Source organism: Lissotriton vulgaris, chromosome 5, assembly GCF_964263255.1.
Source record: "Lissotriton vulgaris chromosome 5, aLisVul1.2, whole genome shotgun sequence".
Classification (NCBI taxonomy): Eukaryota; Metazoa; Chordata; class Amphibia; order Caudata; family Salamandridae; genus Lissotriton; species Lissotriton vulgaris.
Genome location: NC_141693.1, coordinates 61463126 through 61479719, shown reverse-complemented (window position 1 = coordinate 61479719; position 16594 = coordinate 61463126). Strand labels below are relative to the sequence as shown.

At 46.8% G+C, this 16594-nt stretch overlaps 1 protein-coding gene across 1 annotated transcript in view; it reads left to right on the top strand.

Annotated features, from left to right (window-relative positions):
- LOC147710165 (E3 ubiquitin-protein ligase TRIM39-like) overlaps positions 1-16594 on the top strand; it is an 87245-nt gene that overhangs the window by 50418 nt on the left and 20233 nt on the right. The window contains exon 4 of the mRNA XM_086920857.1: positions 5933-5955. Coding sequence (XP_086776983.1) covers positions 5933-5955 — 23 coding nt within the window. The remainder of the gene's footprint in view (positions 1-5932; positions 5956-16594) is intronic.

Sequence of the window (16594 nt, the reverse complement as noted above, 5' to 3'; positions counted from 1 at the left end):
TCATGTATTACTCATGCAGCTTTGGAGAGACGTATTATTAATAATAACACCATGGGACGGGGGCATTGCACCTGTGGCCGTCATGTATTACTCATGCAGCTTTGGAGAGACGTATTATTAATATTATTTCCATGGGCCGGGGGCCGGGGGCATTGCACCTATGGCCGTCATGTATTACTCATGCAGCTTTGTTCACGGATGTCGCAGAGTATTATATCACAAATGCTGGTCCTCTGAGAGTGTCATCAATGTAAATCATTTGCTGTAAATCAATATAGCTGCTACAGCCAACAAGTGTTTCACGATTGGAAACATTGGACCCAAAATCCTTGCTAATTCTTTCTTTAATAGTTTACATTCTCTCTTAGAGTTATTCTCTATTTCTAATGAGGACACTTTCCATTCTCCAGCTGTGAACCTGGTGTCACCCTCTAAGCAGTAGATTTGAGTCCTTACACTGACATGAACTAATAAAGCCACGCTGCATGCAACTCATAGACAACTTGTCATAAAGATTCCAATATTCCAAATCCTTTACTCTTGCCCGGTTCTTCCATAAAAGTTTTGTAGAGGGTCTTTCATCTCAGCTCCTTCAATCCACCAGCTCACCCCATGCTGGGATGAATTAATCCAGTAACTGGCGGGAGCTTCACACAAGCAGATCCTGCAAAAGTCCAGAATAGCACAAGAGGTGCTCACGGGTCTTTGTCCTTCCTGGGCAGCTGTGATCTCATTTCATAGATGGCTGCCACTTACACAGACTCCTCTAGTACTCCTTCTGCCTGTACCTCCTTCCCCTACAGGGCACCTTCTAGCCTCCCTTCTACTCATACCTCCTCCTGCTGGGCGCTCTTCAAGTACCCCTTCCTTGTACCTCCTCCTGCAGGGCCCTCTTCTAGTACCCCTTCCTTGTACCTCCTCCTGCAGGGCGCTCTTCTAGTACCCAACTACTTGAACCTCGTCCTGCAGGGGATTCTTCTAGTACCCCTTCCTTGTACCTCCTCTTGTGGGGCACTCTTCTAGTACCCCTTCTTCTTGTGCCTCCTCCTGCAGGGCACCCTTCTAGGACCCCTTCTTCTTGTATGTCCTCCTGCGGGGCACTCTTGTAGTACCCTTTCTTCTTGTAACTCCTCCTGCAGGGCACTCTTCTAGTAACCCTTCCTTATACCTCCTCTTGCGGGGCACTCTTCTGGTACCCCATCTCCTTGTACCTCCTCCAGGAGGGGATTCTTCTAGTACCCCTTCCTTGTATCTCCTCCTGAAGGGCACTCTACTAGTACCCCTTCCTTGTACCTCCTCCTGCAGGGCACTCTTCTAGTACCCCTTTCTTGTACCTCCTCCTGCAGGGCACTCTTCTAGTACCCCTTCCTTGTACCTCCTCCTGCTGGCCACTCTTCTAGTACCCCTTCCTTGTACCTCTTCCTGCACGGCACTCTACTAGAACCCCTTCCTTGTAACTCCTCCTGCGAGGTACTCTTCTAGTACCCCTTCCTTGTACCTCCTCCTGCAGGGCACTCTTCTAGTACCCCTTCCTTGTACCTCCTCCTGCTGGCCACTCTTCTAGTACCCCTTCCTTGTACCTCTTCCTGCACGGCACTCTACTAGAACCCCTTCTTCTCGTACCTCCTCCTGCAGGGCACTCTTCTAGTACCCCTTCCTTGTACCTCCTCCTGCGGGGCACTCTTATAGTACCCCTTCCTTGTACCTCCTCCTGCAGGGCACTCTTCTAGTACCCCTTCCTTGTACCTCCTCTTGTGGGGCACTCTTCTAGTACCCCTACCTTGTATCTCCTCCTGCAGGGCACCCTTCTAGGACCCCTTCTTCTTGTACCTCCTCCTGCAGGGCACCCTTCTAGGACCCCTTCTTCTTGTACATCCTCCTGTGGGGCACTCTTCTAGTACCCTTTCTTCTTGTACCTCCTCCTGCAGGGCACTCTTCTAGTACCCCTTCCTTGTACCTCCTCCTGCGGGGCACTCTTCTAGTACCCCTTCCTTGTACCTCTTCCTGCAGGGCACTCTTCTAGTACCCCTTCCTTGTACCTCCTCCTGCGAGGTACTCTTCTAGTACCCCTTCTTCTCGTACCTCCTCCTGCAGGGCACTCTTCTAGTACCCCTTCCTTGTACCTCCTCCTGCAGGGGATTCTTCTAGTACCCCTACCTTGTATCTCCCCCTGCAGGGCACCCTTCTAGGACCCCTTCTTAGTACCCCTACCTTGTATCTCCTCCTGCAGGGCACCCTTCTAGGACCCCTTCTTCTTGTACCTCCTCCTGCGGGGCACTCTTCTGGTACCCCATCTTCTTGTACCTCCTCCTGCAGGGGATTCTTCTAGTACCCCTTCCTTGTATCTCCTCCTGCGGAGCACTCTTCTATTACCCCTTTTGCTCATACCTCCTCATGCAGGACACTCTTCTAGTACTCCTTCTGCTTGTACCTCCTCCTGCAGGGACCTCTTCTAGAACCCCTTCTGTTTGTACCTCCTCTTGCAGGGCACTCTTCTAGTACCCCGTCCTTCTGGCTGAACCTCCCCCTCAAGGGGCTCTTATAGTACCCCTTCTTCTTGTATCTCCTCCTGCAGGGCACTTTCTAGTACCTCTTCCTTTTTCCTCCTCCTGCAGGGCACTCTTCTAGCCCCCGTACCTCCTCCTGTAGGGCACTCTTCTAGTACCCCTTCCTTGTACCTCCTCCTGCGGGGTACTCTTCTAGCCCCCCCTTCTGGCTGCACCTCATCGTGCAGGGCACTCTTCTAGTACCCCTACCTTGTATCTCCTCCTGCAGGGCACTCTTCTAGTACCCCTTCTTCTTGTACCTCCTCCTGCAGGGCACTCTTCTAGTACCCCTTCTTCTTGTACCTCCTCCTGCAGGGCACTCTTCTAGTACCCCTTCTTCTTGTACCTCCTCCTGCAGGGCACTGTTCTACCCCTTTGGCTCTTAACTACTCCTTCATGACACTCTTTTAGTAATGCTTCTGTTTGATTGATTCTTCAGAAGAGTAAGGTACAATCAATCAATCAATACATTTATAGCGCGCGCTACTCACCCGTGAGGGTCTCAAGGCGCTGGAGGGAGGGGGGGAGGGGTGTTGTCGCTACTGCTCGAAAAGCCAGTTCTTGAGGTGTTTCCTGAAGGTGAGATGGTCCTCGGTCAGTCGTAGGAGTGTGGGGAGGGACTTCCATGTTTTGGCTTCCAGGTAGGAGAACGATCTTCCTCCGGTGTTGGTTCTGCGGATCCGTGGGACGGTGGCGAGGGCGAGGCTGGCAGAGCTTAGCTGGCAGGTGGGGGTGAGAACGAGAGGCGGTTGTTGAGGTATTCGGGGCCATTGTTGTGGAGCGCTTTGTGTGCGTGGGTGAGGAGCCTAAACGTGATCCTCTTGCTGACGGGGAGCCAGTGCAGGTTTCTCAGGTGGGCGGATATGTGGCTGTGACGGGGGATGTCGAGGATGAGTCGTGCGAAGGCGTTCTGTATGCGCTGGAGTAGTTTCTGAAGTTTGGCTGTGGTTCCTGCGTATAGGGCGTTTCCGTAGTACAGTCGGCTGGTGACGAGGGCCTGGGTGACGGTTTTTCTGGTTTCGGTGGGGATCCACCGAAAGATCTTACGGAGCATGTGCAGGGTTTTGAAGCAAGACGATGAGACGGCGTAGACTTGCTTGGTCATTGTGAGGGAGGAGTCTAGGATGAATCCCAGGTTGCGTGTGTGGTCTGTGGGTTTTGGTGGGGAGCCCAGTGCTGTGAGCCACCAGGAGTCGTCCCAGGCGGAAGGGGATTGTCCGAGGATGAGGACCTCCGTCTTGTCTGAGTTCAATTTCAGGCGACTGAGTTTCATCCATTCTGCGACGTCTTTCATTCCTTCCTGGAGGTTGGTTTTGGCGGTGGCTGGGTCTTTGGTGAGGGAGAGTATCAGTTGGGTGTCGTCGGCGTATGAGATGATGTTGATGTTGTGTTTGTGTGCGATGGCGGCGAGGGGACTCATTTAGATATTGAAGAGGGTTGTGCTGAGCGAGGAGCCTTGGGGTACGCCGCATGATCTCGGTGGCCGCTGAACGGAAAGGAGGTAGGCGGACTCTCTGGGTTCTGTCGGAGAGGAACGAGGTGATCCAGTCCAGGGCCTTTCCTTGGATCCCTGTGTTGAAGAGGCGGGTTATCAGGGTGCGGTGGCATACGGTGTCGAAGGCAGCCGAGAGGTCTAGGAGGATGAGAGTGGTTGTTTCTCCGTTGTCCAGCAGGGTCCGGATGTCGACGGTGGCTGCGATGAGGGCGGTCTCGGTGCTGTGGTTGGCTCGAAATCCGGACTGGTACGGGTTGAGCCAGTTGTTTGCCTCGAGGAAAGCAGTCAGCTGTTTATTGACGGTCTTCTCGATGACTTTAGCCAGGAAGGGGAGGAGAGAGATGGGGCGAAAGTTCTTAGGGTCCTTGGGGTCTGCTGTGGGTTTCTTCAGAAGGGCGTTTATTTCTGTGTGCTTCCAGCTCTCAGGGAAGGTGGCTGACGTGAAGGAGTTGTTTATGATGTTCTGGAGGTGGGGTGCAATGATGATGTCGGGTTTGTAGAAGATGTGGTGGGGGCAAGGGTCAGAGGGGGAGCCAGAGTGGATGGTTTTCATGGCGTGGGTGGTGTTTTCAGTGCTGATGGGGGTACAGGTGCTGAGGATGGTGGTGGGGGTCGATGTTTCAGTAGCTGGAAGCGGAGTCTGGGGTCCGAAGCTGTCGTGTATGTCTGTGATTTTGCGGTGGAAGTACGTGGCGAGGGAGTTGCAGAGGTTTTGTGATGGTGTGACGTTGTTGTTGCTGACACTGGGTTTGGAGAGCTCTTTGACGATGCTGAAGAGTTCCTTGCTGTTGTGGGTGTTGCTGTCTAGCCGCTCTTTGAACGATGCCCTTTTGGTGGTGCGGATCAGCTGGTGGTGTTCGCGAGTGGCATTCTTGGAGGCATTCATGTTTTCGGTAGTCTGATCGTGGCGCCAGGTTTTTTCGAGGGTTCGGCATGATTTCTTTGAGTTTTTGAGGGCGTCTGTGAACCATGGGGATTTCCTGTTGCTGGACTTGCCTGGGGGGGTTCTTCAGTGGAGCGAGGTCGTCGGCGCAATTGGTGATCCACTGTGTGAGGTTGCGGGCTGCGTTGTTGGTGTCCGCGGTGTCGGCTGGCGGGTTCTGGCTTAGTGATGCGAGGAGCTGGTCTGTGGTGATTTTGCTTCAGCATCTGCGAGGGATTTGTTGCGAGCGTAGGTGGGATGTAGTCTTTTTAAAGGTGAAGTGGATGCATCTGTGGTCGGTCCAGTGTAGCCCAGTGGAGTGGCTGACGGAGACGTGGTTGCTAGCGGAGAAGATGGGGAGCAATCTTTGAGTATCCCTGCTGTTCATACTTCCTTCTGCAACGCCTGTTACCTGTAATACTATTAGTATAATAAAACATGGCACTGTTATTGTAATAAAAAAAGTGGCAGAAAAAGAAGGTGGAGCTTAACTCTTATAAGGGCGAGCTGCCTCTGTCTTCTTGGCACTGATTTTACTACCTCTGAAGCCACAAGTCAACAAGCAGTGCCAGGGATCACAAGGGGCAATCCAGGAGTCGCAGCTGCGACCCATGTCGATCCCTAAATGATGTCCATGCATGAGACCCTGTTGAGAACATCATACAATGTGTCAAGTGACTCCATTCAGAATATCAGACTGTGCTGTGTTTTGTGACTCCATTCAGAATGACACTGTGCGATGTCATTACCATTCAGAATATCAGTTTCTGCTATGTGATTTGACGTCATTCTGAATGTCACATTCTGTGCTGGGTCATGCAATGCCACAGAATGTGCCGTGTCGTGTGACCCCAGCCACTGTTTTCTAATCGTAGATAGATCGAAGTGTTTCACTCCTAAAAAGACTGCCATAACTTTAACATCTTCCCTAGAAACTGATTTCACTGTGATTGTTTCTCTGTTTTGCAGGATGTCAGAAGCACCCTGAGCAGGTAAGGCTGGTTTATTATCCTCCTCTCAGTGTGTAAGGAGCAGGTCTCATTACTGCAGTGTGTAAATTTCACTACTAAGCTCACACAAAGTGCTAGGAAGCTTTCAGATCCTCATAAAATCACTTTGTTTCCTCAAAGAAACCTTAAGTCCTCAGAAAATACCTTTGATTCCTCTGAAAACTTAAGTCCTCTGGAAACTCCCTTGCGTCATCAGGAAATGCTCTTAAATTTTCCTAAATCCCTGCGAGTCATCAGAAAACTCATTTGAGTCTTGAAATAATTGCTACAGAAATGAGCTGCTGTCCTCACAAAACATATTTTTATCTATAAATCCTGCCTGAAGTCCTTAGAAGAGTTCCCTGAACACACAGAAAACTAATGCACAGTCTGGAAACTTCCCCTCTGGTTTCCTCAATCAAGAGTTGTGGAAAAACTAATTCAAAGTTTCCTAACTATGATGCCATTCTTCAAAACATCCCTTCAGTGCTTCCAAACAGCATTGAAATGTAATTAAAGCCATGTTCAGACCTCATTCTTTAGAAAATTCCCTCCAATCAGAAGAGGTCTCGTCCATTTCTCATAAACTTCACTGTAAGCCTCGGATCTGCTCCTCATCCTAAGAAATCTCTCTCCAGTCTGCAGTGACCTCCCTCCAGTCCGTGGCATCCTCTTGAGGCTTTAGAAGCCTCATTTCAATCCTCAAACCTCTGCCCAGGTCACTGACCACTCATTCCAGACACCACATCCTTCTTCAAGTCCTCCGAGACTTCCTTGTGTGTCTTCTGAAGCCTCATTTCAATCATCCTTTTCTTTTACAGTCTTTCTGTATAATTTTTGGTAGCTATACAGATTCAAACAGTAAACATCAGCGGCTCAGCGTCCTGTCGTATTTCATTGAAAATATGAGGTGTGGTCCTGGGGCATCAGATCATTGTCATTTTTCATTTCAGAAATAAGATAAAGAGACATTTGTTTACAACTATTGCACCGTGGGCACACCATTGGCGAGGCCGTCTGTCCACACACGTCTCTGTTCCTGTTGGATGAGGGGGGAGGCTGACCCTATCCCTCTCAGTCACCTTCCCTCGCCTGCAGAGACTGCCCCCACATCTTAATTTTCTGTGGAGTGTCTCCATTCCGGAGGGATCCTTCCACAGGCCTCATGTCAATCCTTTAACCTGTAAATAAGTTTCCATACCTTCACCATGAGGTGACACACACATATGTGCTGCTTGTTTACTGTCTTGTCTTGCTAACTCATTATTAGCAGAGCTTTATGAGACATTGTACTTCTCAATTATATATTCTGTTGTGTAGCTAACAATGCAGTCTCCTCAAAGCCTGTACGGATACACGCCCGTTGGATCACTTAACGAAACAATTAAAGATGGTGGTGGACCACATAAAATATTTGCACATGTTTCCAACACTGAGGTACCAGTCAGTTTAACGAGGGACGTGCAGCCTTGGCAGTTTGTCTGTTGTGTCCCAAAAAGGTGCAAGGTAAGGAAGTTCAAGTGGCGTGTGATAAATAAACTGGCTCGTAGGTGCAGGGGGAGGTAGTTTCAGGTCTTGGCTGACATATGGGAAAACGAGCAGACGCCCCTGTTAGTCCGGCGGATACGACAGGTGGCAGCTAGGGATCCGGATCTGAGTTTCCTGGTGGGCTGGTGAAAGGTCATGCGCTGGTTGAGGAACGCAGCCCCTTCATTGTGTCGTGCCTTGTATGACTTGTATTGTACTGGGATCTCTTCATGACTGGGGGCCAGTGGGGTTTCCTGAGGTGAGGGGTTATGTGCGTCCGTCTGGGGAGGTAGAGGATGAGCCTGGCCGCTGTGTTCTTGATCGTCTAGAGTTTCCTCATGAGTTGGACTGTTATTTAGAGCTACAATAACGTATAGTGAGTTATAAATTAAACAAATGCAGTGCTCTGTCAGAGTCCTTCCAGTTCTGACACATTGGGCTTATGAACAGATGAATCCAGAATAAACGAGAACAACAACAAACAATGACCTGTCCGTGGTAACTTCTCTCTCCATCTTCGGGCATTATTATTATTATTATTGTGTCTTTTATAAAGCGCGCAGCTACCCCAACGGGGTGACCCGGCGCTAATTGATTTAACAGAGAAATCTCTTAAAGCTAAGAATTACAGACCGAATAGGAAGGTTTTTAGAGCACGACGGAATTCAGGTTCCGTCTTGCTCATGCGCAAGTCAAGCGGCAATTTGTTCCATCTTTGGGCAGCCCGTAGTTCAAAAGTTTTGCCTCCTGAACGAGCTTTTTTGAATCTGGGGGTAGCCAATAAAGATTTGGTGTTAGAGCGAAGGGCTCTCGCATTGCAGTAGGGGCAAAGAATGGATCTAAGGTGAGCAGACCCGTTGCCCTGCGTGGTTCGATACACTAGTGTCATTGCTTTAAACTCGATGCGTTTGCTCACGGGTAGACAGTGCAATTTACATAGATAAGGGGAGATGTGCATCCTGCGTGGGAGGCCCCCAATCAAGCGAGCAGCGGCGTTTTGTACCCTTTGGAGTTTGTGGCAAAGGCCAGTGGATAAACCTAGGTAAAGTCCATTGGCATAGTCCAGGTGAGAGATTATTAACGCATGGACTATCGTTTTCCTGTTGGCGGAGGGCAAGTAGTTTATGAGTTTTTTCAGGATTTTAATCTTAGAGAAACATGCTGCTGAAACTGATTGGACCTGACACTCAAATGATAATTGATGGTTCCAACGGACTCCGAGATTTCTAACGGAGTCTTTGGGGGTAGGGGCTTGGCTCAGATCTTGTGGCCACCATAGATTAGAATTTAGTGGGGAAGGCTGGTTGAAAAAAAGCACTTCAGTTTTGCCTGCATTCAGTTTAAAAAAATTAAGATCCATCCATTTGGCGATCTCTCTGAGGCAGGTTTTAAGGGGATCAAAAGTAAAAAGGGAAGGCTCCTCAAAAGTGAAGAGCAACTGAATATCATCGGCATAAGACGTTGTTTTAATGCCTGACCGAGAAATCATATCCGCTAGAGGAGAAAAATACACATTAAATAAAAGGGGGCTTAACGAGGAGCCTTGAGGGACACCCCATTTCAATGGCCTAGCTGTAGAATCAAAGGGAGGGGTGTGGACCTGTTGCTGACGGTTTGACAAAAATGAACTGATCCATTTAAGGACCCTACCCTGAATTCCTATAGCCCTCAGTCTTTCCAGCAGTATGGGATGAGAGACGGTGTTGAATGCTGCTGATAAATCCAGCAGCACCAACACCGCCCTAGAGCCCCGATCCAGTGTCCAACGGACTGAGTCCGCCATCTCAATAAGGGCTGACTCTGTGCTGTAGCCTCGACGAAAACCATGTTGGGAATCATGATAGAGCCCATGGTCTTCAATGAAACTGGCAATTTGCTGGTGGGCAAATTTCTCCAGAATCTTGGCCGGAGCAGGTAGAAGTGATATCGGCCTATAATTGGCCGGATTTTCTGGGTCTGCATTGGGCTTTTTTAGGATGGGGGCTAAAAAGGCATGTTTCCATGCTTCCGGGTAGACACCTGTTCTTAAAGAAGAGTTCCATATGGGGTTGAGAAATGGATTGAGGAAAGATGCTAACGCTTTGTATTGCTTTGCAGACCAGGGGTCACCCGGAGATCCTGACCTGCATTTTAGTAATTCCCGAAGAGAAGAGTCTTCCGAAATTACTATAAATTCTGAAAGAACTGGGCCTTGATAGTTGAATTCCATCTGCACCATAGGGGAATCATTGTTGTCAGTGGTGGGAAAGGAAGCGTAAATTTGGGCGATCTTATCCTCAAAGAATTCGGAGAGCTGAGTGCAAAGTTCTTGGGACACAGGCTGCTGTCTGATCAAAGCTTGGGGATCTGTAAATGATCTGACAATTGAAAAGATTTCTCGTGGAGCATTACTGGCTTGATCAATCTTCTCAGCTAAAAAACCTCTTTTGTATTTGACAATCAGATTCCGGTACTCTTTAAGAGCTTTACGATAAACTAATTTACTCTCCATAGAGTACCCAGATCTCCAGCGTCTTTCCAGGGTTTTAGAGGCGGATTTCTGTTGTCATAGTTCATCAGAATACCATGGGGCTGCGGGTGATGCCCTAAAGTTTTTTATCGGTTTAAGAGGAGCCAGTGAGTCAATTGCCTTGTTGACCCACTCATTGAGGTTAGAGATTCGGGAGTCCAAATCTTCAGCAAGAGTGGGACAACTATCTTTAAGATAGTCCTCAAGAGAAGTCTGGGAAATATTACTCCAATTTCTGCCTGATTTCCTTGGGACCGAGGAAGGTCTATCAATACGAGTCAGGAGGATAGAAAAGGGGATAAGAAAATGGTCCGGCCATATAACAGGTATAGGGTCGTCAATCAAGATGTCAGGAAGGTTGGAGCAGATCAGATCTAGTGTGTGTCCAGCTCTATGGGTGGAATAAGCGACTAGCTGGGGTAGTTTACCAGCAGCCAGAGTGGATATGAAATTTGTGCTGATCGGACATTCAGGATCCTCAACATGTAGGTTACAGTCCCCGAGGGCATGTTTGCGTAATGTTTCATTGCTGCTATGTTACTTAACGTCCCCTCTGCATAGAGTCCACGCTTATTCACATTCTTAAGTGGTCTGCATACACCCATGGAATATCATGGTACGCCCATTAGCGCTATGTACGGTTCGCTACATCTATTCGCCCACGTCTCGACCAGGCGAATCCTCAGGGTCACCGCCCTCTATCTGTTGCAGCTCATTTAAGAGGTTGTCCCAAAATGCTGCTATGGGTTCTCGACGCAGTCCTAACTCTTCTTCACGCTTGATGGAGAAGCTTTCTGCCTTGGCCCATGCTAACAATAAGTGAGGCCATGCCCGTACATGTGGTGGGTCCACCACTTTCCACCGTCTAGTTAGGAGCCTTTTAGCTACTTTTATCCCCAAGTTTAGGAACCTAGACACTACTTTGGTGGCAGGCGTCCTCCTGAATTGATGCAGGAGGTATACGGGCCATTCAAAAGTAGTGCCCGACCTGTGCATGTGTGAAATATCCTGTTTATGGTATTCCAGTACACTCGTAATCGGGGGCAGCTCCATAACAAGTGTACTAGTTCAGCTCCTGTTGGGTGTTGTGTTTGTTTCTTGGGGTTGGTGGGATTCCTCCGGGTGACTTCACCCGCCCGTGCTGTGATAGTTAGTGAAGTTGTCCACTGCTTATTCCGTGTTCAGGTGGAGGTGGGTAGGTGAAAGTTGAGGGTGTTGATCCACCGTTGTTCTGATGCTTTGCACCGGCTTTGGCATGTTTCGCTGGCAGTGGAGGTGGAGGTTTGAGGGGCTCTGAGAGGATGAATAGGACGCAGTGGGGGTCGGTCCCAGTGAGCTCTTCAGTGTGGGTGTAAAGATAGGGTGAAGCGTGTCTCCTGCGATGTGAGTGGGGTCGGTAACCAATTGTTCGAGGTTAGCCATACTTTCTAGGATGTCAGCCATGTTGGTGTCATCATTGTTATCAAGTTAAAAGTTGATGTCTCATAAGAAGATAGTTTCACCTCAATGGTGAAAGAAGCGATGAAGTCAAAGATGGAGTTGCAGAAGGGAGGTGCGGAGTCCCGGAGATCTGTAGGCGAGGGTGTATCCTATTGTGGTTTTGCTGTTCGTTTGGAGTTGGAAGTTGCGGTGCTCCATGAAGGGGGTGGTGTTGTCTGTGGTGGTTGCGCATTTGAGAGTCTCTTCGTGGATTATGGCTGTGATGCTGCTGTTTCTATTGGTCCGGTCTCTGTGCGTGATCTTGCATCCGTCTGGTATGGCTGTGGCAATACTGGGTGTTGATGCGGGGTTCAGCCAGGTCTCTGTGATGAAGATGGTGTCTGGGGTGGTAATGGTTTTCCAGATTTCTGTGGCGTCTTTTCCAAGAGAGCGTGCGTTTTTCAGCAGGCAGTTGATGTCTCTGAAGGGGTTGGCCACAGCCCTGCTGTTGATTGTGAGTGACTTGTTGTGGCTGATGAACGTGTTGTCAGTTGTTTCTCTTGTGATGCAGGTACATCGGCAGATCTGGCAGGAGAAAGGGCCATTGGTGGTCCTGGGTGAGGCCAGGGCGCAGAAGGTGTTCTGGCATCAGGAGTCCAGGGCTCTAAGTGCGTCTGAACTGAAGCACAGGCAGTCCGTGGTGGGTGGAGACCTAGTGCAGAGCGACGTCCATGCACGACATACCCACTGTGCGCGTCTGCTGCGTGGGTGCGCTGTGGTCTCCATGCCAGAGGACTGCGTTACTGGCAGGAGGGTGCCCATAGGGCCGTGATTCCCAAACTTTGCGCCGCTGCACCCCGGTGCGCTGTAATGAGTAGGCAGGGGCGCCGCGCACAACGTGGCAACACACAGGGAAGTTAGAAATGCCACTTTCTTCATCCTGCAACATGGTGAGCGACGTGCATTTCGAGGCGTAGTCTCTGCCATTACTGGCATACGGCCATATGCTGTTCTGAGCGTTTGAGACCTGTGTGTGCTGTCTGCCCGCCGTGCCTCCTGGAACCCTCTTCTCAACCCAAGGAAACAGTTAAGTGAAGTCCGCCGCCCTAATCGCACAACTAAATTAAACTAAAATGCACAAAAGAGTCACTTACGAGCTTTGTTCCCTGTAGCATGCGCGGGCACCCACACTACTTGGTACCAGTGCACACATATTCTCCCAAAGTGCATGCACTTCACTACCACATGCAGAAGACTGTTCAACAGCCACTAAAACTTAAATTGGCACTGAAAAATGCGAGGAGCAGTGGCAGACAGTTTACAAGGCCTTTAGTCTGAACAGGTTTTTTTTTAGCACGTGTCTCCGAGTTTGGAGCAGGCAGCTGTTACACATGCTGCTTGCTCTATTAGTGTCCGTACATGGGCCTGCAAGGAATTAGCAGCAGTAGTGACGTCCGAGAGACCGATATAGAAATATATTGATTGTTGGCAGTGGCACTGAAAAAAATAATATACAGTTTCTGTTGGATGCACCTGACTAGTGAAGTAATCAGGGAAGCAGATCTTGAAGTAGAAGTAATTTATTCATAGGAGATAACAGCTTATACAACCACCAAGATAGGGAAGCCAGAGAGATCTGGGCAACTCCCACATACAGAATGTAGAACACACAAGAAAACATAACAATTCCAATGAAGCAATCTAAAAGGGATACTACACACCTTCCCCACTAAAAAAACCACAAACATACCATATAAAAAAATCAATGAATAAAATCACGCAATTTAACACGAGTATGTTTAACACGAGAACTTTTCCTTAAGGGAACATCGCTAGATTGTACTTTCAACCTGTCAGCACTGCTGTTTACATCAATACTACTAGGAATACATTCTTGAGCAACATTATCACACACAACATCAGAACTTAATGACTCTTGCCCAAAAGTGTCTAGCAAGTTTGAAAAAACCTCATCGTTATTCCTAGTTGAACTTTGTAAATTACCACCAAACGTGTCCAACAAAGCCGGATAAGAATCATTATTAGAGTTAGATGAAGTCGGTTGTGGACTTGTTTTAGAGTCAGATGCTCTACATAAAGAAACCCTCCTGAAGTTCCACACTTTACCACCATCAACCCTAACAGCTTTGCTGAAAACTTCTATAACTCTGCAAGGATCAGACCATTTATTCCACCTAAAACCAGAAGTTCTTCCAAACTTGACTCTCACAAAGTCACCAAGTTTAATCCTTGAACTATGATCACTCAAACGACCAGAGGAACTTCTCATCTTTTCCTGATATTTCAAAACCTTATCTCTAATCTTGGAAGGATCAAAAGAAGACTCACAAGGAATCTTCATCTTCATCCACCAAGGTAAAAGTTTCGAACCAGGTTTCCTACCTTTGAAAACAATTCAAACGGAGATATACCTGAGGGTTGTAATTAGATACTCTTTTGTGTACTACACCACACCTATCAAGAAAAGAAGAAAACTCACTGCTAATAAATTGTGGACCATTATCAGATACTAACTCAGCCGGAATGCCCTCTCTACAAAATATTTCATCAAGGAACTCAACTACCTGAGAAGAACCAACCTTGTCCACCCCTTTCAACTCAGGCCATTTAGAGAAATAGTCAATCAACACCAAGATAAAAACAGCCTTATTATCTGATAAATCAAGAGGACCGATAATATCAATCCCTAATTTCTTCCAAGGACACCTAGTAAACTCAATAGGAGAAATATCCATTTTCCCAGCTAATGGTTTAACAGACTTGTCACTGTTGGCACAAGGAGAACATGAACTGACCCATTTGTCGACCATTCTATCAACACCAGGTCACCATTAGAATTTGCGGATTCTTCTTTTAGTGCTTGGCATGCCCATGTGACCTTTGTGTGCCATAAGAATTATTTTTTTTCTCAAATCACAAGGAGGAACTATCTTCTCTCCTCTAGTTACAAAACCATGATCAAACATGAGTTCCTCTTTTACTTTACTCAAAGCCAACACGTCACCCGAAAGTTTTCTTTCTTCAGGCCACCCTTGTTGCAAAAAATTCACTACATTAGATAAACTAACGTCCTTGCACATAGCATCTCTCCAATCCGTTTCTGAGATAACACTAGACAACATGTTACATTTTACACCATTAACGTCGTCAATAGTTAATGCGACATCAAAATCCGGACAAATATTGGCAATCTCACATAAATCAACACAAGGCAATCTAGACATGCAGTCCGCATGAACATTTAGACGGCCAGGCACATATTCCACTATGCACTGAAATTCCTGTAATTTGGCAGCTAAGCGTGCTAAACGTGCCGTCAACGTACGACCACCACCAGCAGCTAACATGTTTATCAAAGGCTTATGGTCAGTTCGCAAACGAAATTTCGTGCCCCAAAGAAACAGCCTAAAATGTTCGACCGCCCAAGTGCAAGCTAAAAGTTCCTTCTCGATGGTGGAATAGTTGAATTCTGCACCACGAAGAGTCCGAGAGGCATAGGAAACTACATATTCCTCACCCATATTCTTTTGCATTAGCACAGAACCGAGACCAACATTACTTGCATCAACACAAACAATGCATTCTTTACCCAAATCAAAAGGTCTTAAAAAAGGAGCATTAACAATTTCTTTTTTGAGTAATTCTAAAGCAAACTGTTGTTCATTGTTCCAAACAAATTTTGCATCTTTTTTTAACAGTAACCTTAGAGAATGAACTTTTGAAGAGTAATCTTGCACAAATTTGCTATAAAATTCAGTAAGACCCAAAAATGACACCAGTTTTTCTTTACTACTAGGTGCCGGTGCCTTAGCTATGCTCTGGATATGATTATGTTTGGGTTTAATACCATGAGCAGAAATCTCATGTCCCTAATATTCTACCTTGCTCTGTCTGAATTTACATTTGGAAAATTTCAAAATCAAACCTTTTTCTTGAACAGATTTTAATACTTTATCTAAGTTCTTGTCATGATCCTCAAAATTCCTCCCATAGATTAAAATATCATCTTGGAAAGCAATAGCATTCGCTCGACCATCCAAAACATCTTTCATAAGTCTTTGAAATACAGACGCCGCACTGGCTAAGCCAAATGGCATGCGTTGAAATTGAAACATGCCCTCTGGTGTAATAAATAGGGTAAGTAACTTGGAATCCTCATGTAGTAGCACTTGGTGATAGGCACTAGCCAAGTCTAAGGTTGAAAAGACACAAGCACCATAGAGTGTTGAAATTAGCTCGTGAATATGGGTTAAAGGATGCCTATCAACCCAAATTTCACTATTCAAACTGTGGAGATCAACACATAGACGAAGCTCACCATTGCTCTTAAGAGATAAAACTATTGGAGAAACCCAGGGAGAGGACTCAGTTGGTTCTATAATTCCTCTAGTCACTAAATCCGACAAGATTGCTTTCAATTTGTCCCGGTATGCTAAAGGTACATTCCTAACTTTATGTCGAACTGGTGTTGCACCTTCCTTTAATATAATTTTATGTTTGAAATTTACAAATTCCCCAAGAGTATCAGAAAAAATGTTAGGAAATTTGCTTTTGCTTTGGACTGTAAACTCATAATCAACAGGAGGTACTAAGTACACTGGTGGGGAAGCATTGGGGTCCAACTTAATTCCCAATTCGTGTTGATGTGGCCAACCCAGGATAGAAGCACCTTTAGATGCAATGTAAATCTTGCCTTTAATGTTCCTATCTTTAAATTTTATGTCAGCCCACATAAAACCATCAAGATCAATTTTCTGACCAGTATATCCTCCTGGTTGTACATCTGGTGGTAACAAATTTGAAGAATTCCAGTACTTGTTAAAAAAATTTCTTCCAATTAAACTGTACCAGGCACACCAGTCTATAAGCATAGAAATTTCTATTCCATTTATCAAGATTTTATCTTTGGGAAAACCTTTGCATTTAGTGTCACCTACACATAATAAACTATTGATTTCCTGAACTTCCTCAGGATTTTCATACTCGGGATAAGTCAACAAGTTTACTTTTTGTGGAGATCTACACATTTTACTAAAATGACCCGGCTTCTTGCATTTTATACAAATTTTATTCCATGCTGGACAACCTCTGTAGTTACCTACATGATCATTTCCTCCACACCTGTAACAAATTACCTGAATTTTCTTGCCCATGAATTTGTTATCC